We start from the raw sequence: 26,372 nt of genomic DNA, 5'->3' as shown, positions 1-26,372 counted from the left end.
TATTCCTCTTTCTCAAAACAAAAAATAAAATAAAAGTAATCACATAGTATTCTAAAGTCTTGTTATTATTTATCTGACTTGGCATTCAGCTTATTATGCTTTATATCTCAAGGGTGTCAAACTCATTTTCACCGGGGGCCACACCAGCCTTGCGGTTGCCATCAAAGGACCAAATGTAATTTCAACTCCTTAACAGGTAAGGAGCAGTCACATTCATACAGTCCTAAAATTATTTTGGCCCTTGAAGGCAACTGCGAGGCTCATGTGGCCCCCAGTGAAAATGAGTTTGACACCCTTGCTTTATATGTAATAACCATTTTTTAGTCTCCAATGTAATTTCAACAAAAATATCTTCAAATTCCTTGAAGGCAAGGTCAGGATCCTGTCCTTTAAATAGTACACCTTATTATGTTGGGGAAAGGGCTGTTGCATTGCACATTTCTTATTTAAAGATTTTATTTATTTATTTTTAGAGAGAGGCAGCTGTAACAAACTGTATTAAGAATTCATAATGCTATAGACAATTATGACACTGAAACAATCAAAAAAGCATAATGCAAACATTATAGAGATATATATAAACATATATATATAATCATTATGCCAAAAATATACATAAGTTCAAGTAAAATGACAAAAACATGCCAAAATGTTAACAATGGTTATCTCTAGATAGGTAGGATTATGGCTATTTAATTGTGTATAATTTTCTGTAGGCTCCAAATGTTCTGTTATAGTAACACATTTTTTGCCCTGGTTGGTGTGGCTTAGTGGACTGAGTGGCCGCCTATGAACCGAAAGGTTGCCAGTTTGATTCCCAGTCAGGGCACATGCCTGGGTTGCGAACCAGATCCCCAGTTGGGGCCATGCAAGAGGCAACTGATCGATGTATCTCTCGCATATCAATGTTTCCCTGTCTTTCTCTCTCTCTTCTGCTCTCTTTAAAAATAAATAAAATCTTTATAGTAACACATTTTTAAATCAGAAATTTCAATCGTCAAATTGTTAAATATACACATACACTTCCCTGGTAAATTCATAATTAATACACATACCTGGAACTGGATTAGTGGGTGATCACCAAACACATATTCTAATCTCCCGCTAATTTGCAACACATAGTCATAGGGACTAACTTCATCTTCCTTCCCATGAATAGTCAAACGTTTCTGGATTGCCAATTCATTTATTTTGATAGGATTCATATTAGGAGATACTTGAAAGCTAAACACATCCTAAAGAGGGTAGTAGAAAAAATGGATAATTTTACATTTTTGCTAAAAACAAAACAAAACCATTCTTTACATTTGTACTTATTACTACATTACAAACAGCCATACATAATATTTAATATATATGCATACACTTCCCATTTAATGTACGTAAATTTTCCTATTTTCTAAATATACTGTGTCTATGTTAAGATTGATGATAATTTTTAATTCATGTTATACAGAGTGCCACAGTTTCCACAGGTCAGATAAATATTTAACTAAAGTTTACTAATATTCAACTAAATTTATCATCAGGTAGTTTATCACAGGCATTTACTAGTGAATATCCTTCTTTTAAAAAGTTACCAAAGAAGCCCTGGCTGGTTGGTGTGGCTAGTGGACTGAGTGCCGGCCTGAGAACCAAAAGGTTGCCGGTTCGACTCCCAGTCAGGGCACGTGCCTGGGTTGCGGGCCAGGTACCCAGCTGAGGGTGTAAGAGGCAACAGATCCATATCTCTCACACACTGATGTTTCTCTCCCTCTCTTCCTGCCTCGCTTCCCTCCTTTAAAATAAATAAATAAAATCTTTTTTTAAAAAGGTTACCAAAAAATCCTGTACTTTTTCAAATTTAGTATATATTAAAAAAGAATTACATGTTATCGCTAATAAGAGATCTTTACTTTGTACCAGTTGAACCATAAATTAACAATTCTGTCTGATTTATAAACATGCAAAAAGAAACAAAGAAATTTTAATTAGTGAAAAATGAAAACACAGTTGTGATGGAATATTATTAAATACGTGCATAAACCCCAGAAGTATAGATATTAAAGATTATTTGATAATACCTCAATCCTCCCATAATCTAGCAAAATAATGATCATCTATCAAAAAATATAAGAAAGCTCACTATCTCCCACCGCAGCCAACTGCTACCCTGGACAACTATTAGAAAATTCTCTATACTGACCTGAAATTGATTTTTGTAGCATTTCCCACCAAATTAGTTTATGTCACCTCCCTTTTTCAAGGTTATCTCAAACCTACTGGGTCTTCTAATGTATTTTCTTCCGCATTTTTACCCTTTCCTCCCGTACTTTCTATATGAGTTGGTGGCATATTCATCAAATCACAAGAACTAAGATACACAAAGTGACTTGAGAAGTCTTATCACTTCCCTTTCCTTCCCCATCTCACTTCCCAAAACATACAATGATAACCTTCTCTCCACCTTCAGTAATGCTCTTCTACTTCAATGACTCTTTACATCTGTCCTAAAGAGCAAGCAATACAGCTTCTTATCTGATCAATCTCTTGCACTATCCACCTCAAAAGTAACCTTCACCCAGCTCAGAAAGTAATCTATCTTTAAAAGAAGAGCAGCAAGGAGATATGGTAGTCTTTTTTAACATTATACAAATGCTCATAACTGTCTTAAGCAGTGGTATACAACAGAACTCTAACAATAAAAATATGCTACTCTGTGCTGTCCAATACAATAACCACTGGCCACAATCGGCTCAATATGTGGCTCTTAATTTACACATGCAGCTATTGGCTACTGTATTCAATAGCACAGGTCTGAATGATTAATAAGCACAGGCTCCTTAATATAATTATTCTATGATCCTCACCTTCTCTCTATTTCATACATAAACTCTTCAGAAATACAATACTGAAGGACAATCTCATTATCAGAAAGTAAGTATCTGCAGAAAGCATAGAAAACAGAACTGGGCTTGGAAAACTACAAGTACTAAAATTAATAGAAAATAAAGCAAGTGTGGTTAATGTTTTTCAAGAATTAAAAGCATCTTGAAAATGTATAAAGATCAAGTGTATGTGAAGCAGAATCAAAGAGAACTCTAAGGAATGAAGCATCTAAAGTAAAATGAAGATTTAATATTCAATAAAAAGGAAAATGGAAAATTTAAGAAGACTTAAAAGACCAATAATACCAAGTATTAGCAAAGATGTGCGAAAACCAAACTCTAAAATACTACTGGTAGGAATATAAATTTGAAAAACTATTTGGGAGTATTTATTAAAAACATACACCTGACTCAGCAGTTTGGTTCCTAGGTATACACATAAGCAATAGAATTACATAAACCAGCATTATTCTATGCAACACCAATGTTGAACTTGATATGCTCTGTGTGTATATAGAAATCAATTAAAAACCCCAATTAAAAAATAGACAAAACAAACCTAACAGAAATAATACAAATGTTTCATAAATATGTGAAAAGAGATACATCTTCATCAGCAGTGAGGGAGGTACAATCAAGACAATGAAATTTATATAATGGAATTGCACATAGTATACAAGGGCTCCAATCTTTCCTCCAGGGGCCTATCTTAATCCCTTGGTGACTAAATTCATGTCCTCTAAAGATTTACTGGTATGTCATCATCACCCTTGTTAATTTTCTTCAGATAAACTGTTTAACTGGACTGCCTTGGTCAGAACTCAACTTGAATGGTTTTTCCTTTATTTTAAGCAGTTTTCAAACATCACTTACATATAGTTCACAAAATATTACATCTTTTATTAAGACTTGTGATGTTCTTCAGCAATCAATTGGCTACGTCAGCAATTATCAACCTTTTCCACCTCATGGCACACATAAACTAATTACCAAAATTCTGCAGCACACACAAAATATATATTTTTCCCAATCTGACAAAAAAATAGATATAATTTTGATTCATTCACACCAGATGGCTATTGTGTTAACTGTTGTGAATTTTTTATTTGACAAGCTAAGGGAAAAGAGGTCAGTGCTCCTGACTAAAATAGTCAGGTATTGCATGTTTTAAAAATTACTGCAGCATACCAGTTAAAAATCATGTGCTATGTATTGCTCCATGCTTACAAAATACTACAGATGAGAGACTATCCAACAAAGACACTAGGCATATGGGTGGGAACAGATACTTCTGCTCAGGAGGGAGGAATACAATTCATTAGTGACTGTCTATATCACGAGAACTGTGGTTATTCACATAATGACTACTCCGGTGGGAAATACTTATTCTTGACAGGTTTACTCTACATGCTTCACTGTTTCGCACATTTCTGCCTATGCTTCTGATATGTTTTCTGGAAATCCCCAAAAAACATATTCATTTGTTTTACCACATTTACCCTTCCTCCTCCATGCCCCAACACACAGAACTGCTTCAAATTACATGTGCCCTCCCTTTATTGATAGAATTATTTCATATAGCTCATGTTAGCTGAGGTAAAAAAAAAAAAACAAAAAAACCAAGTATAAAAGTGCTGCTCAAGTTTATGAGTATTCTTTACAAATTATGATTCTTGAAATTAAAAACAATGCACCTGTGATGTGGCAGCTGAAACTATTGTTCTGTGAAACTGAGACATAATACTTTCCTAATTGTATATATATCTTGTTTCCTAAGAGTCATGTTCTACAGCTTGCTGATACTGACTATGTGGTCATTGAAAGCTCTGCATGTTTTTCACAGAAATTGCGGTCTAGCTCTCCCCCTACCAATTCTGGAAAATAATTTTTTAACCTAAATGAATACCTTGTCACATTTCATCGCATTTTTAGTTTAGAGTTTCCACATGATACTTTCCAAACAAAGTTAGTCATCAGCAATGATGGTAAAATGGCCAAATGAGAATTTTATAGAAATGGGTGAGGCAAAAGAAAATGCATATATGATAGATGCCAGCTGTCCTTTAGTCTGAGATTATCATTTCTATATTTTTGGTGGTAAATATTTACTCATTTATGAAATAATGTTGGTAATAAATTATGATTTTGGACTTTTTAATCCAAATTTGGCTGGTCTTACCTGCTTAAAATAAAGAGTTTGAAACTCTATGTGACATCCCAAAATTCTTTAATAACTTAATAATTGTACTGGTTTATATAATCCAAAAGCCTAGGAGCTTTTGTTTTAATCCCTGGGAAAATATTTAGCCAGAAGAAAAGGAGACTAGGGAGAGAGATGATAGCTATTTTTCTACTATCTGAATATTTGGCAAGTAGAACGAAGGGAAGATTTAATGGATACTTATGCAAAACAGAAGTATAACCAGACAGGCAGAAGTCACAGAAGCTAGTCTGAATTTTTGAAAGATTTTTATTTCAAAAATAAAATTTATTCTTGTCCACAGTGACAAGAATATGTGCTGCTTCAGGAGGCACAGTGCTCCCCCTACCACTAGATGTATTTGGTGAGAGACACAGGTTAGAAGGGATAGTGAAAATAATTATTACATTACATAAAGGGTCTGATTAGATGATCTCTAAACTCCTATCAGCGTTAAATTCTGTAACTGTTAGAAATCCAGTAAGACATCCCAATATCTCCATTCCTCTCCTAACTTCAAAATGCTTCTTTTCATATATACTTTGTTACAATGATGATTACATTAAAACTTGTGTCCAGGAGAGATTTGAACCACATGTAAAGAAATTTAGACTGATCTAGAAAATCAGACTGTTTTTAAGTTATAGTATTTTCAAGTCAAATTCTAACCATCTTTTAACAGTACAAGTCCCTATTCCAGATCTTCCAACACTGCAGAATTCCATAAACAGTTTAAATTTGATCTTGACACTTCATGATATCCAAATCTTGGCTCAATTGAACTTTAGTCTCAACGTAGCTCAGTATAGAGTCACAAATGGTTTTTGTCCCCTAGACAAACTTCCTTTGTAAAACACCAGAAGGCAGGATCCTTTTCCCATGTTTGTCCCAATAAATAGTTAGTAACATGTTGTTTGAAAGGAGGCAGGACTGGAGAAAACCAGAAACACCAGGATAAAATCCTGGCTCTAACATTGGCCAGTTATGAGGCCAGTATAAATAATCAAACAAGATAACTCCAATTTAGACAGGAGTTACCAAACATTTTCTGTAAAGGACCAAGCTTTGATGACATGTATGTTTGTCACATGTTCTTTTTTATTTTTAACATCCCTTTAAAATTCTTTGCTTTTTCACAGCTCATTAAAAATATAAAAACCATTCAAAAACAGTAGTTTGCTGACCCAATCTAAACTAATATACCACTGCATCAAAAAATCATATATGAGCAAAGGATGTATCACTTTTAGATTATTACTATAATCCTAAATATATTTCCATCTTAAATTTAAAAATGTTCTTTGTAATAGTGTTTCCTAAGTGAGCAAGAGCCTCCTCTGACACTGGTGCTGCATTGAGGCAAAAGTCACAGATTACAAAATATTTATTTTATTATTTTTCCTCACCCACGGACAGTTTTTCATAGCCTTTAGAGAAGAGAGCAACGGGGAGTGGGGAGAAGTGAGGGAGGGAGAGGTGGAGAGAGGGGGAGAGAGGGAAAGAGAGGGAGAGAGAGAGAGAAAGGCGGGGAAGGAAGGGGAGAGAGGGAAGGAGAGAGAAAAACATTGATCGGTTGCCTTCTTGTATAAGCCCCGACTGGGTATTGAACCTGCAATCAGGGTATATGTCCTGAACAGGAATCAAATCCGTGACCTCTTGGTTTATAGGATGATGCTCCAACCAACTGAGCCACACCAGCCAGGGCTATTACAAATTATTTATTAAAGTAATATTATATTACCTGGCAATTTTCAAAGTGAATAGCGACAATGAGCTTTCCTCCATAAAGTTTATCTTCTAAGTTTTCAAGGTTGGATGGTTCATGCTCTGGTGGATATGTTTGCTTTAGCCAGTCTATCCAAGACAATCCCACAAGTGACTGAATCTTTTCCTCACTGAATTTGCGCATTTTTATTCGGAATTCATTCACTTCAGGATCCTTCAAGGCATCAAATTCATGCAGACCTAAACACATTTTTTAAAGACGTCATTCTGAGCAGTTAATAATAATTATAGAAAGTATAAAATATATTCAACAAAAACTTAAAGCCAGATAAAATAATAAAAGTAATGTACAGAAGACAATTATAAAATTAAATTTTCTAAGGAATATGAACTTGAAACTTTATAAAGAAATGGAGTTGGTTACTAGTTTTATAAAGATATAATTACCAGTTTTTTCTTTTATGTTTATTATATTTTTCCAATTACCATTTAATCAATCCCCTTATACCACTCTCCCCCCAGCAATCACCACACTGTTGTCCAACGATTACCAGTTTTATAAAGATAATCACTGAAGTACACAGCACACATTTAAAAAGCACATATAAGAGATCCACAGTTTTTCTTTATAAACTAAGTAAGTCACATTTATAATATCTGGGAAAGACTAAGAATCTGAAAACTCTTCAAATACTGTATTAGGAGAATACTTTATACTGAAATTAGTATGAGCCTAAAATTCATTATTACTTACTTACAGTTTAAACTTTCAGTTTACTGTGATTTTTTTCCCATTGAATACAATATAGCAATTATTCAAAATCCCATACACACAAAATTTTCTTTGTGGTACAGAAGTATGAACCACTTGAGCCATGAAGACAACTATATATGGTAACTTTGTCATAAACTTATGATTAGTCTAATAAATAATTCTAGAAATATAAAACAAAAACTAAACATGTATAAATTTTTATACATGCCTTAATATTTAACAGATAGGCAAAGACTTTACAGTTTGGCAATATCCTGTGCTAGAAAGGTGTGGAGAAAAATGGGCAAATTATCAGAATTTCTAATAACATATATTAAATACATATACATAACCTCAAAATTCAAACAGGAATTTCAATCTGAGTGACCTGGGACACACCAGAGAAAAATAAATATGCCCAGCTTATTTAAAGCTCACCTCTGCCAACTACTTCTAGTCAGGGGTACCTGAAGCCTTCCCCTTTTATCAGTATAAAACTTACCACCCTACCCTGCCTGCCAGTGAGACACTGCCACACACAAAATTACTATGTAGCAAGCTCTGAGTAAACAGTGTGTTCTCATTTTGTATTCTTTGTTTATTTCCACAAATCTATGTAAATAATTATACAAATGACATGACATCAGTACAAAAATGTTCACTGCAGTTTTTCTTAGTAATAATTAAAAATGGAAAAAGCTGAAGTTAATCATTAAGACTTGGTTTAAAAAAATAAGATACATCCATGTGCCATTATACAGTGGTGCAAGTAATAAAATGACTAAAACAGAGATAAAAGCCCCAGAGTATAGTAAATTTTAAAAACAAAAAGAATGGGTCTCCCAAGATTTGTTTTATGAAAATTTCAAAGCAAGAAACTAGAATAAATATAAATTTTTGTTTTGAAAACATACCTGAGATGGCAATAGTAATGGCATTTCATAATAACTGGGAGGGGAGCAGAGTGAGACAAGCTGTCAGGTTTTGTTCAATAAAGCCAATTAATATCATACCATTTGAATCTATACAATTCTAATATACAAGGCCTGTCCAGAAAGTATCCAGCCGTGTACTATTAAAAAATAGGAGACATATATTGAAGAAGATACAGGATACAAGAAAAAAAGATATGTGCACTTCTATGTTCATTGCAGTATTTTTACAATAGCCAATATATGGAGGCAACCTAAGTGTTCATAGAGAGACAAATGAATAAAGAAGATCTGGTACGTATATACAGTGGAGTATTACTCGGCCATTAAAAGGAATCAAGTCTTACCATTTGTGACAACATGGATAAACCTAGAGTGTATTATACTAAGGGAAATAAGTCAGACAGAGAAAGACAAATGCCACATGATTTCACTTACATATAGAATTCTATAAAACAAAATAAACAAAATAGAAGCTAACTCACAAATACAGAGAATAGATTGTCGGCAGATGGAAAGGGGTCTGGGAATGGGGGGCGGGGGGAATGGTTATAGGGATTACCAAGTATAAATTGCAGCCCTGACTGGTGTGGCTCAGTGGGTTGTGCGTTGTCCCAATGTCTAATCACTATATTGTACACCTGCAACTAATATATGTTAACTGTAATTGGAAAATTAGTTAATTATTAAAATGCAAATCTGATCATGTTGCTCCCCTCTTTAAATCCCTTCAATAACTTCCCAAGGGCTCTTAGGACTATGTCTCTACTTTTTATATGTTATGAAGTTGCTTGTCTCTCTGGTCTTCCTAGTTGTGCCAGCTGTCCCCTTAAAGAAACGGTAACAATTTCTTTTATTCTTCAGACTACCCTTTACACATGCCACTTTCTCTTACTTTTCCTTCATCTAACTCCTTTCACTTGCTCAACTCTCAATCAGCAGTGAAGGTTCAGATTAGCTGTGCTTCCTCTAAGGGCCTGTCCCTAATTCACACAGTTGATTTAAGTGACCCTCCTTTATTTACAGCAGTTTACACCTTGTATTTAACTGTCTGTTTACTGATCCATAATTCCCATTGTACCACGAGCTCAAAGCTCATGGCCATGAGACAAAGGCCATATCACCAAAGTTCACTGCTATAGTCCCAAGAATAAACACTCAACAAGTTGCAATTGACTTGCAACCATTACTGTGTTGGTAATTTTTAAAATCTATCATAAATGAGGGACTCTGTTCACATAACTGTTATGATCATCTGGGAAGTACGGATTTCTTTTTCATTGTTTTTTTAAGATTTTATTTATTTTACATCTGTCTCTCTCTCTCTCTCCTCCCCCCTCCTCCCTTGCCCTATCCCCCACTTCCTCTCCCTCTACAATCAATAAACATATCCTGCGGTGAAGAATAAAAAAAAAAAAAAAGATTTACTACTGGGTGTTTGGAGAAATTAACTCAAGGGTGACATGTACCTTCACTACAGAGAATAATTGGAACCCAAACAGCTGCTCCTATAAATAACAGTTTAGACTTAAACATAGAAAATAAAATGATCAGGCACATCATGTTTAAGAGAAGGTATTTTTAGTAAAGGTTCTATTGTTTTCTTTGGGGAAAAGGAGGCAGCAAATTTGTTGCTGAAGTTAAATTGAAGTAATTGTTTATTGTTTCCCCAGGAGGCATGACCTTACCAAGTCCCAGTTGTAGTGACGAAATACAAATCAACAACTGCAAAACTGACTTGTTAGGTATTTAAAGTGAAAATCCATTCTAAAATATTAAAACAGACTTAACTTCCTAAATGAATGTTAACATTTAAAATTGTGGATACAGTCCTGGCCAGGTAGCTCAGTTGGTTAGAGCATCATCCAGATCTCCAAGGTTGTGGGTTCAATCCCTGGGTCAGGGCACATACAAGAAGCAATCAATGAGTACATCAATAAGTGGAATAACAAATCGACATTCCTCTCTCTCTCCTCACCCCTTCCTTCCTCTCTGTCTCTAAAATCAATAACTAACAATTAAAGTAAAAACTTATAAAAAAGAAGTTGTGGATACAATCAAAACATCACATTTTCTAGAGATGCTGAAGATCTAAAATACAATTTATAAATAGTTAAGTGTTTATAAACTGCTTAATTTATACTCTTTACATCTTGATCATTCAAATTGCAAGAACACTGCAAAAAATGTTATGCAATAAGCTTTATGATTCTGAGTGCAATATAATACATTGCTTATAAAAAGAGAAATTCAATTCTAATATACACAGAAGATCCCTGAGCTGTGTTAAGGTAAACTTAGGTTTGCCAAATTTACAAAAAGTAGAATAGTATGCCCAGTTCTATTTCAATTTTAGGTAAACAATAAATTTTTTAGCATAAGTATATCCTAGGTAATATTCAGATTGCCTATATTTTTATTTACTAAATTTGGCAAGCCTGGGTAGAAGTAATGGTAGCTAATAAATCCATATATTTTGGAAATCAAGACCAGAAGAGAACACAGTGATTTAAGTTTTGAAAAGATGATAAATTTTAAAAAGGTATCTATATTCTGAAGGAAGCTCCCTCTGTGGTGCTAACCTTTTGGATTATCAAATATTTTAGCCACATGAAAATATTATCAGTAGATATTCTTATCCTGGATGATAAAAGACTACAAGTAATTTTTTATTCTTTCTACTCTTCCACACATTCTTCAATTCAAATGAAGGAAAAACTTTTTCTAATGGAGAAAAATTGATAATCTATAAAAATCTTTGGAGCATTAGAAAATAGAAATGAATGCTTTCTAAGTGAGTCCATTAATATATAAGAAAAAAATCTGTATGGTATATAATTATAGATCTATTTAATGGCAGGAAAATTATTGTCAAAAGCAAACTAGTCATTCTCTGAAGTATTCAAACATTTTTAAAGAACAGGGTGTCTTTTAGTAAATCAACAGGGTTCTAAGTGCTCAAAAGGAAGAGTTCAGTCTCACAGTGTAATAATCACAGGCTAGACTGAATCACCTTAGGTCAAGATTAAAGAATATTATCTTAAATGGGATGGTTCTTAGAGGGGATCATACTATATTATCTTAAAGATACTTACTATCTTAAAGGGGATGGTATTATATTGTCCTCTAGTAGTAAATGTGATGAATACCATTAACCGATCCAGATCCAATAACCTCCAATGGATTTTTGGTTTTGTATTTAAACTTCCAAGTCTTGTCCTCAATAACCCCTAAAAATACCTACTTCAAGTTAGTATCTTGTCTAAGGCAGGGTACAGACAGTATATCAATGGCCTTGGAGACACCTAAGACTACTATAAAAGAGGGACTCCTGCATGTTTTCAATTACAATTCTCCCTGAAATTAATTTGCAAAAAATAATGTCCACATGCTGTATCTTGACTCACTACAAAGTTAACTTCTTAAAGATAATTTTAGTTATGGAGTATAATTTGTCAACAATATGGATTATTTATGAAAAGTTATCAGCTTAAAGTCTTGGTTGGTGTACAGATTTGTATACAAATTATGCAGGGGCAGATCAGTATCTCTTACTAAGGGGCTTCTCAAACTATCTGAAGCAAAGAACAATATTTTTCTTTCCAATCTGTCAAAAAAGTGTATTTTAAAATAAAAATAAGTCACTAGAAAAAAAGACATACAAAACATATGCCCTTGGATACTGTGCCCTTGGATACAAAACACATGTCCTTGGATCACATTGCTAGAGGAGTTTCTGAACATTTACTCCTCATTTCTCCACTTGCCTCAGTAACTGGTTACAGTTTACAGACCAGCACTTGTCCATGGACCACACTTTGCAAAGCAATGTCTTGATCACACTTACTATATATTCATGTTTGTATACACAGGAAAAGACATGTTAAGAATTCATACTAAAATCTGTTTTAATTACCTTTTCCTATAAGGACTCCAATTTTTGAGTCTAATTTTTCTCCTGGGTCACAACTTCTTGTTACTAATTTGAGAACTGGAAGAAAAGGTCTGACATCGCAGAGTCTTCTTGTTTCATCTTCAAGCTCCTCATATACAGCAGTTTGATTCACACAGGCAAACATATAGGAGTCAATGTCCATAAGGAGGCTAAACATTGGGTAATTGTGAATCTGCTTCCACAACATCTGCGGGAAAAAAAGATGACATCTTCTGAAATGGCAGTTGCTCAAATGTAAAAGGACATTTCTACAGCATGCTCACTGTAGCACTGTACGTAAACCTCAAAACCTGAGGTAAAGACAAAGGTTTTAGCAATAAGGGGTTAATTAAATAAAAGTATACAACATTAAAAGGACTGTGAATATAAACAGATATACACTATAACATGGAAAGCTGTCAAAGATATACTAAGGTTGTTTTCTTTTTTTAATAGAAAATTGCAAGAGTATATATGTGGTATTACCCTGGCTGGTGTGGCTCAGTGGATTGAGTGCCAGCCTGCAAACCAAAAGGTTGCTGGTTCGATTCCATGTCTAAGGCACATGCCAGGGTTGTGGGCCAGATCCCCAGTAGAGGGTGTGCGAGAGGCAACCATACACTGATGTTTCTCTCCCTCTCTTTCTCCCTCCCTTCCCCTCTCTAAAAATAGATAAATAATTTTTTTAAAAAGAGTATATGTGTGGTATCAACCCATTTTTGTAGAGTAATATAATGGTATAACACACAAAAAAATACATTCGTATAAACAAAATTATTAAAAGGGAGTATCTATAAAGAGTAAGAGTCACTGAAGACTTCCATATTTAACATTCCTATGAACATAAATAACTTCTAATTTGAAAAAAATAGAAATTTTAAAGTATGTATCATCACCTCCATACAAAATGTGTTACTATTTTTGCACTGTGTTCCTTTCTATTCATGAGGGAGAAGGGGTTAACCTTGCCCTGTAAGGGTGAACACAATCAATCTCTTGGTACCTCTCATCAGATCTCCTGGATGAGATCATATAAAATAATCACCATACAAACACAAGATGGGGTTACATAGTTTAACCATAGCCAGCAGAAAAGCCAGGAGTGCAAGATAAGAGACCTGGGATAAAAACCACAGCCAAGCTTTATATTAAGTTATATAAAATAAAACAGAGAAAGCAATGTTAGATAACAGAAGAAAAAATAGGAAAATTGGACCTCACTGAAATTTAATCTTTTGTGCATCAAAGAACACGGTCTAGAGAGCGAAAAGGCAACTCACAGACTAGAAAAAAAATATGCAAGTTATATATTTTGTTAAGAAATTAATAGAGAATATATAATGTGCTCCTATGACTCAACAACAATAAAAACAAAACAACTGAATTTTAAAATAGGCAACAGTCTTGAATAGTCAATTCTAAACATGGTCAGTAAGAACACGAGAAGATGCTCAACATCCTTAGTCACTAAGGAAATACAAGTAAAAACTACAATAATATATCACTCTCACCACCATGAAGAAGTTACTATATTGAAAAAAATAATGGAAAATAACAGGTGTTATCAGGATATAAAGAAACAAGAACCTTGTACATTGCTCATGGGAATAAAAATGGTATAGTCACTGTGGAAAATAATTTGGCAATTCCATTACAGATTAAAACGGAATTACCATATAACCCAACAACTCCACTTCTAGGTATATACATAAAAATCAGAAAGCAGGAATTCAAACAGATACTTGCACAGCAATGTTCATATCACAATAGCCAGAAGACATTCACAACAAAAACTGAAAGATGGATGGGTGAACAAAAATGTGGTAGATCCATAAAGTGGAATATTATTCAGTCTTAAAAGAGAGTAAGATTTGGATACATGTTACAACATGGATGAAATTTTAAAATACTATGCTAAGTGAAAGAAGTCAAACACAGAAGGATAACTATTATATAATTACACTTACATGAAATAGCAAAAATATACAACTTCATAGAGACAGAAACTAAAATCGAAATTACCAGGATTGGGAGAAGGGGAAACTTAATATTCAATGAGTATAGAGCTAGTGATGGTGATGATCAAAAGTGCTAGATATAGACAGTGCTGATAGCTGGGCAACACTATGAACGTACTTAATGCCATCTGCGTGGAAAAATGACCCTAATGGTCAACTTTATGTTACAGATATTTTGCAACAATTTAAAACAAAAAAGGAGGAGAATGAATATCAATGGTTAATCCAGCTTCAGTTACAGCCGTAGGCATCCATATCTGTCCCTGGTCACTATAAAAATAAGTAGGGCGCCTGAAAAACTTTTTTCTTAAAAAAAAAACTTCATGGATCATGTAGTTTTTGAATTTTCATGTCACCCTGATGAAGAAGCATGGGTTAAGAGTTAAAAGGCTGTCCTACCCTGGCCCATATGGCTCAGCAGGTCACACACCGAGGTTGTGGGTTCAGTCCTGTCAGGGGGCATGTGAGAGGCAACAGATCTCTCTCATTGATGTTTCTCTCTTTCCCTTCCTTCCCCCCATGTAATAAATAAATAAATAAATAAATAAAGGCTGTCCAAAGTCATGGGCTTTAAAAAGGTTTGTCATAAATACTTTTTCTTAAAAGTATCATAACCCTTGATTTCACATTGGGTTCAGCTATTTGAAAAACATCAAAAAGAAAGTTCAGAAAAATTTTATTTGTCATAGTCTTCACAAATCAACACAAATCAATGGCACTCACTAATTCATTTGAAAAAATAATCTAACAAAACAGGAAAACCTTGTTAGGTAAAAGAATTTGATTCCAAATGAGGACATACCACTCATCACTGAGGGGGGGAATAAATGTAGTGAACAGCAGAAAACTTTTTCTTCCCCAAGAGTCATCACAAAAAGTACTGGATTTAAGGAAGGAAAAGAGAAAAAGAAGGAGAAGGAGGAAGAAAGGGAGAGAAGAGACAACCAAGCAAAAATCACATTTTAAAAAAGCATAATAAGCTCAAAGATAGTAATTACAAAGATTTTAACTCAAAATTTTCCTTAACAATGTCAAATTCCTTTTAATAACCTGAACACTTCAAACTAGATAACATAAGCCTATTTTCTTAAATCAGGTATCACATACAGATTTTTTTTAATTGAAAGTGGGAGTAAGAATGAGGATGTCCACAAAAGACAATGAATGTATCAAAATCTTTAAAATGTTATGACCTCAACCATTTTAGGTCATAGCCTAAACATTCAACATTTAGGGTCAATGTTCCTCAAATTTACCATATGATTTACATTATGAACAATTTCTACAATAGAAGACTATGTTCCCCTAAGTGATATAGTAACTAGCTACATTCGTAGAAATTCTACCTATTAACATACCTGTTTAATATAAGAAATGGTAGCTTCCCGAGGTACCTCCAACTGGATATAAATCCCAGTGGGCAAAAGGAAATCCACAGGTATGGGGCCATCAGATGGTATCTGTGAATCCACTGCCCAGATGTCAAGGATGTCTGCCATAGCAGGAGGCATTATGGAATTGAAGCACATTCATAACCATGGAGCCCTAGAAATCAGAAAATAAAATTTAGTGAAACAGATAATTAGCCAGATTTTACAGTAAAATATGATAAAGCCCACCAATCCATAATTAGTCCTTGTATTTCAATATATCCAGTAATGTTATAGGAGACCAGTTAAATCAAGCAATAGTAAGACAACAGAAATGAATTACTTAAATTACTTTATCACTGCATAAATATTATACATAAACATACACACACACATCACTGACTTAAATTCAACCTAAGTATATCACATGCAAAAGATGAACAGTTAAAGATTACAGGGTCTTGAGAAAGTTAACCACTAAACAAATGATTATCTCCAGACTTTACTTAGATGATGTAGGCTTCTTTGACTCAGTTTTGTTTTTGTTTTTGTTTTTTAGTTTATTTCCCCTACAAACTCCAATAAATATGGCAATCAAGAGGGCCTTCTTTCAGAAATAATTTTCTATCAATCTCATATGAGAAACAAAAAATCATGAACTTAGTCCCATGACCATACCATCTAAATATTGAAGAGACCAAGTCCCTCAAGCCAGTAGCAGTGTCTTTCTAACCTGTTTTCTTTTGCTATTCCTAGCATTCCATAGCCCAACCCTTGTGCAACAAGTGTTTTACCTTCCCACTGCTAGCCCTATGTTCACAGACAATTTGACACTCCTGTATCAAATCTACATCACAACAAATGTACCCCTTAACAGTTCCATTCAAGTCTCATTGAGTCTTTAAGGGTTTCCTTCAAGAAGACACAAGAACTGTGGGAAGAACATGGGAACAACTAGAGTCACAGAAATGGAGAATACATGGAGGGTTATCAGTGAGGAGGGGGAAGAATGGGGGAAAATGTACAAGGAATAAGAAGCATAATTGGTAGGTACAAAATAGACAGAAGGGAGGCTAAGAAGAGCAGAGGAAATGGAGAAGCCAACGAACTTATATGTATGACCCCTGGACCTAAGGTGGGGGAATACTGGAGGGAAGGGGAGTGGCAAGGCAGAGGGGGAGAAAGGGGAGAAAAAAATGGGACAACTGTAATGGCATAATCAATAAAACATACTTAAGAAAAGAAAACAGAAGAAAATGTTGTGATCTTGTATTAAGATTTCTTAGTTATGACACTAAATGTACAATTCATAAATTTTAAAAATTGATAAACATCATCAAAACTGAAAACTTCTGACTTTAGATACAAGTGTTCATAATATGAAAAGACAAGCCACTGACTGGGAGAAAATGCTTTCAAATTATATAAAGGGCTTATATCCAGAATACATAAAGAATTCTGAACATACAATAATAAGAAAACAAAACCTTCAGTTTTAAAATGTGGCATTTTAAAGATTTGAACACACTTCATCAAAGCAGATACAAAGATGGCAAAGGGGCTCAATATCATTAGTCAATGCAATTAAACCACAATGAGACTCCACTATACCCCTATTCCAAAAACTAAAATTAATAAGACTAATCATCAAGTGCTGGAAAGGATGCAGAGAGAACTAAAACTCTCGTTCATTTCTGGTGGAAATGTTAAACAGTACAACTTTGGAAAAACAGTTCAGCAGTTTCTGAACATACACTTACTGTATAATCCATCATCCCACTCCTAAATATATACCAAACAAATAAAAATAATGAAGGCATATTTTGTTGCAGAAACTGTACGCAATTGCTCACAAAAGCCTTAGTTATACTATACAAAAATTGGAAATAATTCAAATGTCCATTAACAGATGAATGGATTTTTTTAAGATCGTGATACATTCATACAACAGAATACTACACTGCCAAAGAAAACACAAACAAAAGGCACTACTCACTAATTCAGCATTATGGAGGAATCCCAAAATAATTATGCCGACTGAAAGAAGCCTGACAAAAAGAGTACATACTATATGATTTCATTTACATAAAATTCCAGAAAGTGTAAACTATAGTGACAGATTAGTGGTTGACTTGTGTGGGGAAAGGGGTGGTAGAAGCAGGGAGAGATAGGCAGAAGGGATTGAAAAGGAACACAAGGAAATTCTTGTGTGTGATGGATATCTTGTTGTTCATTATCTTGATTGTGGTGTGGTTCCAAGGTCTATACATGTATCAAAATATATCCAGTTGTATACTTCAATACTTCAATACATGTTAATTATACATTAATAAGGCTGTTTATAAAAGTGAGAAGAATAGATGAAACAAGAAAAGCAAAATATCGATAGTTGTTGAAGCTGGGTGATGAGAAGTAACATTATATTACTCTGCTTTTGTGTATATTTGCAATTTTTCATAATAAAAAAATTTTGTTAAATCCCACCTATGCTATTTACCTTCTATGTGAATTATGTTAAGTCACTGAAACTTCTGAGCTTCCACTAACTAAAAAAAATAAATAATAAGCCCTGGCTGGTATGGCTCAGTGGACTGAGTGCCAGCCTGTGAACCAAAGGGTCGCTGGTTCGACTCCCAGTCAGGGCACATACCTGGGTTGCAGGACAGTCCCCAGTTGGGGGCGTGCAGGAGGCAACCGGAAGATGTATCTCTCACACACTCATGTTTTTCTCACTCTCTTTCTCCCTCCCTTCCCCTGTCTCTGAAAGTAAATAAAAATCTTAAAAAAAAAAAAAAAAAAAAAGAAGAAGAAGAAAATAATATGAGGTCCAAGATGGAGATGGCATGGGAGGACACTGAACTTACCCTCTACTAGACAAATTCAAATATACAAGTAAATAGGGAGCAAGTACTCCTAAAAGACAACTAAGAGCTGAATAAACAGCTTCTGTACAATAAACGAGAGAAAGACACAGAATAGAAAAGGCTGGGTAACGTCAGGAGCTGCAGGACTCTCTGGGATGGAAGAGCCAGTAAGTGTCATTGTTTAATTCCACTCCACTTACATATGGTGGGTGCGACCTCTATTCTGGTGCTTCCGCCTACCTGCAAGATGAGCACAGCACATTCCCAGCTACACTGCCTGTAGCCTTTTCCTCTGAACACAGGAAGCAATCACCACACATACCTGGCCTCCCTGCCAGGACACTCCACCCCAGCAAGCCAGGGCCTGAGGCTCCAGAAGCTGCTGTGTGACTCCACCTGGCTTCACCAAACTATCAGGAACATAAAGACTAGAGAATGCTTCTACGTAAGACTACTTTCTGTATAACAAACAAGAGTGTGGCTCGGTTGGGCACCATCCTTCAAAGTGAAGGGTCACTGGTGTCATTACTGGTCAGGTCACATGCCTGGGCTGTGATTTGGTCCCGGGTCAGGGAACATACAAGACACAACCGATTGATGTTTCTCTCTCACATCAATGTTTTTCTCTCTCTTTTCTCCTTCCCTTACCCTCTCTCTAAAAATAAATTAAAAGCCCTGACTGGTGTGGCTCAGTGGATTAGACATTGTCCTGCAAACCAAAGGGTTGCCAGTTCAATTCCCAGTCAGGACACATGCCTGGGCTGCAGGCCAGGTCACCATTTGGAAATGTTGCAAGAGGCAACTGATTGATGTTTCTCTCGCACATCAATATTTTTCTCCCTCTCTTCCTCCCTTACCCTCTCTTTAAAAATAAATAAATAAATATTTTTTTTAAAAACAGAGAGGATGTATAGAAAAATTTAAGGAGCCATGGGTGTTCTACTGTCCTGGGACTAAAAGAATTTTCTGGGATTAGAGGTGCTAGTGAGCACCATTGTTTACTGCCCCATCCATCTCAACAGGATGCTGCAGGGCTCTATCCATGTACTCTGGCTCAACTGCAAGGTGCTGGCAGTGCATTCCCAGACACGTGGCTCAAGCCCATTTCAGCCCCAAACAGAAGAAGTAAGCAGGATCAACAAGGCATTACAACACACTCCTGGCCTCCCCACTGGGAACCAATCTGGCTCAGTAGGATAGTGCCCCAGATGCCCTAGACAACCACTTGGCTCCTATCAGCCAGCCAAAACCACCCATCACACACAACCTATACACAGGCCATTCCACGTAAGGAAACTTTGCAGGCCTAGGAGAGAGAGCTATTTTGTCTAATTCATATAAACAAAATAGAAGATAAAACAAAGTGACAAGACAGAGAAATAGATCTCTAATGAAGAAACAAGGAAATCTCCAGGGGAAAAAGAAACAGCATTAAATAATTTGCCAGATAAAAATTTTGAAGAAATGATCATAAGGATGCTCACTAAACATGAGAATGGAACAGTGGAACTTAAGGAGAATTTCAACACAGAGAAAGTATTAAATAAAGAACTAAGCAAACCTGAAAAATACAGTAATTGAAATGAAAAACGCATTAGAAAAATTCACCAGCTGATTAGCTAAAACAGAATAATGGATGAGTGACCTAGAAGACACATTAGTGGAAATCAATCAATTTAAAACAGCAAAAAGATAAAAATAATAATTTTTTTATATGAGGATTGTTTAACGGCCTTCTGGGATGACATAAACACTAAAACATTCATGTTATAGGGATCCCAGAAGAAGAATGGAACAGAAATTGTGTTTTAAAACAAAAATGGTTGAAAACTTTCCTAACATGAGAAAAAGAACATCCAGGTCTAGGAACCACAAAGAGCTCCAAACAAGATGAAACCAAGGAAACCCACACCAAGACATACTGTCATTAAAATGACAAAAGTTAAAAAAAAACACAATTTGAAAGAAGCAAGAAGGAAACAAGCTACACACAAAGGGAGCCCCATATGCTATCAGCTGATTTCTCGGCAGTACTACATAGGCTAGAATGGGGTAGCAGGACATCTAAGTGCTAAAAGAAACAAACCTACAACCTAAAATAATTTACCAAGCAAGGTTCTCAATTGGAATTGAAAGACAGTTTACTAGAAAAGCAAAAACCAAAGGAGTTCATGACCATTGCACCAGATTTACAAGAAATATTAAGAAGTTCTTTAACCAGGAAAAGAAAAGCCATACCCAGGAAGAAAAAAATATGGGAAAGGATACAGTCTCAAAGGTAAAGCCCGATATTTAGTAAATACAGAGAATCAGACATTTACAGACCTACTAAAAATGTCAAAATAAAAATGTATCAAAATCAACTCAAACTAAATTAAGTGGAGAGAACATACATAACATAAAAAGATTTAAAACATGACACTGATACCATAAAGCATGGAGGGGAGAGTAAAAATGCACCATGTTTTTCGGACTATAAGACGCACTGGACCATGACTTCCTGCAGCCAACCTTGCTCCTGCTTCCTGTGACCCTGCTCCACCGCTGCCACCCCCACCCCCAGCAAGCCAGGTAAGCTACATTCGGACTATAAGATACACCCGCATTTTCCTCCCAAATTCGGGGGGGAGTGCATCTTATAGTCCGAAAAACACGGTACTTTACAGAATATATTCACACTTAAAAGGTTATTAACTTACAATAGGCTGCTATAGATATAGAATAATGAAAACAAACCTCATGGTAACCACAAACTAAAAAAAAAAAAAAAAACCTACAAGATATACAAAGAATAAATAAGACAGAAATACAAAACAAAACACTAAATAAAACCAGTAAATCACATGAGAATATATCAAGAAAGGAACAGAGAACTATAAAAACAACCAAGAATTAATTTAAATGACAATAAGTACATTCTTATCAATAATTACTTTAAATGTAAATGGATTAAATGCTGATAAAAATACAAAGGTTAGCTGGATGAATTTAAAAACATAACCCATGTATATGCTGCTTATAAGAAATTTACTTCAAACTGAAAGACAGATATAGACTGAAATTGAAGAGATGGACAAAGATATTCCATACAAATAAAAATAAAAAGAAAGCTGGGCTAGCAATGCTCATAACATAGGAGCACCTAAATATATAAAGCAATTATTAATGGACACAGAGGAAAATTCACAGAGCTATAATAATAGTAGGGAATTGTTTATACCCTGCTCATATCAATTGTCAGACCTACCAAGCATAAAATTAATGGGGAAATAATAGTCTTAAATGTCATGTTAGACCAGATCAATTTAATAGACATTTATAGAACATTTCATCTAAAAACAGTGGAAAACACATTTTTTTCCAGTACATATGTAACATTATCCAGGATAGATTACATTTTATGCCACAAAAGAAGCCCCAAGAAATTCAGAAGACTGAAATCATGTCAAGTACATGTTCCAAATACAATGGCATGAACTAGAAATCAGCTATTGAAAGAAAACTGAGAAAAAAAAAAAGACATGGAGACTTAACATATGCTACTAAATAACCAATGGATGAAAAATGAAATCAAAAACTACCCTGAAACAAATGAAAATGAAAACACAACAATGCAAAATTAATGGGATGTAGTAAAAGCAGTTCTAAAAGGGAAGTTCATAGCTATATACAGGCCTACCTCAAGAAAGAGGAAATATCAAAAATAAACAAACTAAATCTACACCTAAAAGAACTAGAAAAAGAACAAAACCAAAGTAAACTGTAGGAGGTAAATAGTTCAGATCAGAGCAGAAATGAACAAAATTAAAATGTTTTTAAATAGAAAACATAAGTAAAACTAAGATCCTGTTCTTTGAAAAGATAAACAAAATTGATAAAACTCTGGCCCAACTCATCAAGAAAAAGAGAGCCCAAATAAATAAATTCATAAGTGAAACAAAAGTTAAAATTAACACCACAGAAATACAAAGAATCATTAAAGAATACTATGAACAATTATATGCCAACAAATTTGACAGCCTAGAACAAACATAAATTTCTAAAGGTATACAACCTTCCAAGACTGAACCAGGAAGATACAGGAAATATAAATATACTGATTACGAGCAATGGAATTGAAACAAACAAACAAACAAACAAACAAATTAAAGTCCAGGACCACAAAGCTTCACAGGTGAATGCTACAAAACATTCGAAGAAGAATTAATACTGACCCTTCTTAAACTAGTTTGAAAAATTGAAGAGGAAGAAATACACGTACTTCCAAACTCATTCTATGAAGCCAGCATTACCCTAATACCAAAACCAGTCAAAGACACCACAGAAAAAGAAAATTATAGGCTAATATCCTTAATGAACACAAATGTTAGAATTCTCAAAAAAATATTAACAAACCAAAGCCAAAAATACATTAAGAGGATCATACACCACTACCAGGTGTCATTCATCCCAGGGATAAGAAGATGGTTCAACATCCACAAAATTAACATGATATAGCACATTATATTAAAATTAAGAATAAACACCATATAATCATCAATAAACGCAGAGAAAGAATTTTACAAAATACGCAAAATACATCATTCATGATGTAAAATGCACAAAGTGGGTATAGAAGGAACATATCTGAACATTATAAAGGCTGTATATGACAAATCTACAGCTAATAATATCATAGTCAATGGTTAAAAGCTATAAGCTTCTCCTCTAAGATCAGGAACAAGACAAGGACACCCACTTCACCACTTCTATTCAACACAGGACTGGAAATCCTAGCCATAGCAATCACGCAAGAAGAAGAAATAAAAAGCATACAAATTGAATAGGAAAAAGTAAAGCTCTCATTATTTGCAGATGACATGATATTTATTTATTATCTAAAAAAAACCTCTAAAGACTCCACCAAAAGATGATTTACAAATAATAAATTCAATCAAGTTGCAGGATACAGATCAATATAAAGAAATCTGTTACATTTCTATACCCCAATAATAAATGATCAGGAGAAATTAAGAATATAATCCCATTTACAATTGCATCAAAAAAGCATAAAATACCTAGGAATAAATTTAACCAAAGAAGTAAAAGACCTGTACTCTGAAAACTATAAGAAACTAAAAATAAATGGAAGGATATATATGGCTCATGGATTAGAAGGATTAATATCATGAAAAATTCTCACTACCTAAAGCAATATACATATTTAATGCAATCCCTATTAAAATGCCAATGACATTCTTCTCAGAATTAGAACTAATCCTATAATTTATAAGGAACCACAAAGACCCCGCATATCCAAAGAAATCTTGGGAAAGAACAAAGTCAAAGGTATCACACTGCCATATATCAAGCCATACTATAAGCCTATAATAATCAAAATAGTAAGGTACTGGCATAAAAACAGATGCATAGATCAATGAAATAGAACAGAAAGCCCAGAAATAAATCCTTGCTTGTATAGCCAATTAAATCTATGACGAAGGAGGCAAGGATATACAAGAAGGTAAAGACAGTCACTTCAAAAAGTGGTACTGGAAAACTGAACAGGAAGGAAGGAAGGAAGGGAGGGAGGGAGGGAGGAAGAGGGATTGGACCACTTTCTGATACCATATACAAAATAACCTTTAAATGAATTAAAGACTAAAATGTAAAACATGTAACCAAAAAACTCCTAGAGGTAAACAAACAAAGGCACTAAACTCTTTGACATAACTCTTAGCAATATCTTTTTGGATATGTCTCCTAAGGTGAGGGAAACAAAAATAAATTAATAAATGGGAATATATCAAATTCAAAAGATTTTGCACAGAAAAAAAGACTACCAACAAAACAAAAAGACAATCTACTAATTGGGAAAAGATATTCACCAATTATAAACCCAGTAATGGGTGAGTATCCAAGATATACACCAATAAGAAACTCATACAACTTAACACCTTCCCCCCCAAAAAAAAATCCAGTTAAAAAATGGGCAGATGACCTAAATAGACTTTTCTCCAAAGAGGACATACAGATGGCCAACAGACATACAAAAATATGGGAAACATCACTAATAAAGAGGAAAATGCAAATTAAAACCACACTGATATAACACCTCACACCTGTCAGAATGGCTATCATCAATAAATTGACAAGTACGTACTGGCGAGGATATGGAAAAAAGGGAACCCTCATACACTGTTGGTGGGACTGTAAATTCAGGCAGCCACGATGGAAAACAGTATGAAGGGTCCTCAAAAATTAAAAACAGAGCTGCCGTATGATCCAGCAATTCCACTTCTGGGTATTTATCTGAAGAAAAAAATATTAAATTGAAATGATATATAGACCCCTATGTTCATATGGCTCAGATATGGAAGCAACCTAAATGTCCCTTGACAGACAAATGGATAAGGAAGGTATGGAACATATATGCATATGGAATGGAATATTATTCAGAAATTTAAAAAAGAATAAAAACTTGCCATTTGTAACAAGATAGGTGGACCTGAAGGGTATTAAGCTAAATGAAATAAGTAAGAAGAGAAAGGCAAACGGCATATGATTTCACTTATATGTGAAATCTTTACAAAAAATGAATAAACAAAACAAAACAGAAACAGATCCATACACACAGACAACAAGCTGATGGTTGTCGAAGGGGAGGAAGTTGAGGTCATTGGAATACAAAAATAAGAGTTTAGAAGAATAAAATGTTGGGGAAAATAAATAAATAAAAATAAAAAGTGAATAATAATAAAATGTATCTCCTTGGGATCACTATGAAGATTAAAGCGGCTAATGTTTGAAAGCCTTACACACCGTAGGTTGTAGTAAATTACAGCTCTCTTCCTTCCCTGAACATTCCAGCCTCTAATGATCTCTTCCTCCTAACTCTTATACCTCTTATATAGTCTGGACCCATCACATTGATACTGACACACAGGTCCTGAATCTTCCAGAAGTAGCAGCCTTTTTTCTGAACACAGAACAGTGCCATGATTAAAACTTGTGGTCTGAGCCCTGACTGGCGTGGCTCAGTGGGTTGGGCATTGTCCAACAAAGCGAAAGGTCCCTAGTTCGATTCCAGTTAGGGCACATGCCTGGGTTGCCAGCCAGGTCCCCCAGCTGGAGGCGTGCAAGAGGCAATTGACCCATGTTTCTCATGCACATCGATGTTTTTCTACCTCTCTTTCTCCCTCCCTTCCCCTTTTTAAAAAACTGTAGTCTCAGCGTCTAACAGCTTAATTGTTAGACGGCCTGCCTCCATCACTCTCTAACTGAGAGATCTTGGGCAAATCACATTTCTTCTCCCTACTTAAGTTTCCTTACCTGTGAAATGGCGAACAACAGTAATTACCTCACAGCATACTTATTTAACCTGAGTAAGGAATGCCTGGAACATAGCCCAATGAGAGTCCTGCTATTTATTATTTTTTAATTTTAATTTTTATTCAAAAGCCCTAAGTTCTTTTGAGCTGTGTTATTTTTTTCAGCCTTGTTTCCCTAAAAGTGATTAGCACATAGTAGCCATTTTGTAATTGTTTAATGAATTTAAGACAAATTTTATTATCCCTACTCCTATGATTAAAAAATAAATCTAACAGGATAACGAAATTAGTAATAGTGTGTTGGCCAAAAAAGTTCATTTGGTTTTTTCTATAAGACAGCCCTAGTAGCGCTTAGTTGTCTTGAACTTCATGCGAAACAATTTTATTAGAGTGTATTG

At 34.7% G+C, this 26,372-nt stretch overlaps 1 protein-coding gene across 4 annotated transcripts in view; it reads right to left on the bottom strand.

Moving 5' to 3' along the window:
* The window catches only part of PIK3CB (phosphatidylinositol-4,5-bisphosphate 3-kinase catalytic subunit beta), a 166,338-nt gene that overhangs the window by 69,549 nt on the left and 70,417 nt on the right, over positions 1-26,372 (bottom strand). For 3 of the 4 annotated variants that reach the window (XM_053929835.2, XM_053929837.2, XM_053929836.2), the window contains exons 2-5: positions 15,789-15,975; positions 12,395-12,620; positions 6,809-7,032; positions 1,056-1,235 (exon numbers count right to left, since the gene is read on the bottom strand). In XM_053929835.2, coding sequence (XP_053785810.1) covers positions 1,056-1,235; positions 6,809-7,032; positions 12,395-12,620; positions 15,789-15,959 — 801 coding nt within the window. In that variant the 5' untranslated portion in view covers positions 15,960-15,975. Of the gene's footprint in view, positions 1-1,055; positions 1,236-6,808; positions 7,033-12,394; positions 12,621-15,788; positions 15,979-26,372 lie in introns of those variants that run through there. The other variant, XM_024566262.4, reaches the window with a different exon arrangement.

Source organism: Desmodus rotundus, chromosome 8, assembly GCF_022682495.2.
Source record: "Desmodus rotundus isolate HL8 chromosome 8, HLdesRot8A.1, whole genome shotgun sequence".
NCBI lineage: Eukaryota > Metazoa > Chordata > Mammalia > Chiroptera > Phyllostomidae > Desmodus > Desmodus rotundus.
The sequence above is the reverse complement of the archived record's forward strand: the minus strand, read 5'-3'. Positions and strand labels throughout refer to the sequence as shown.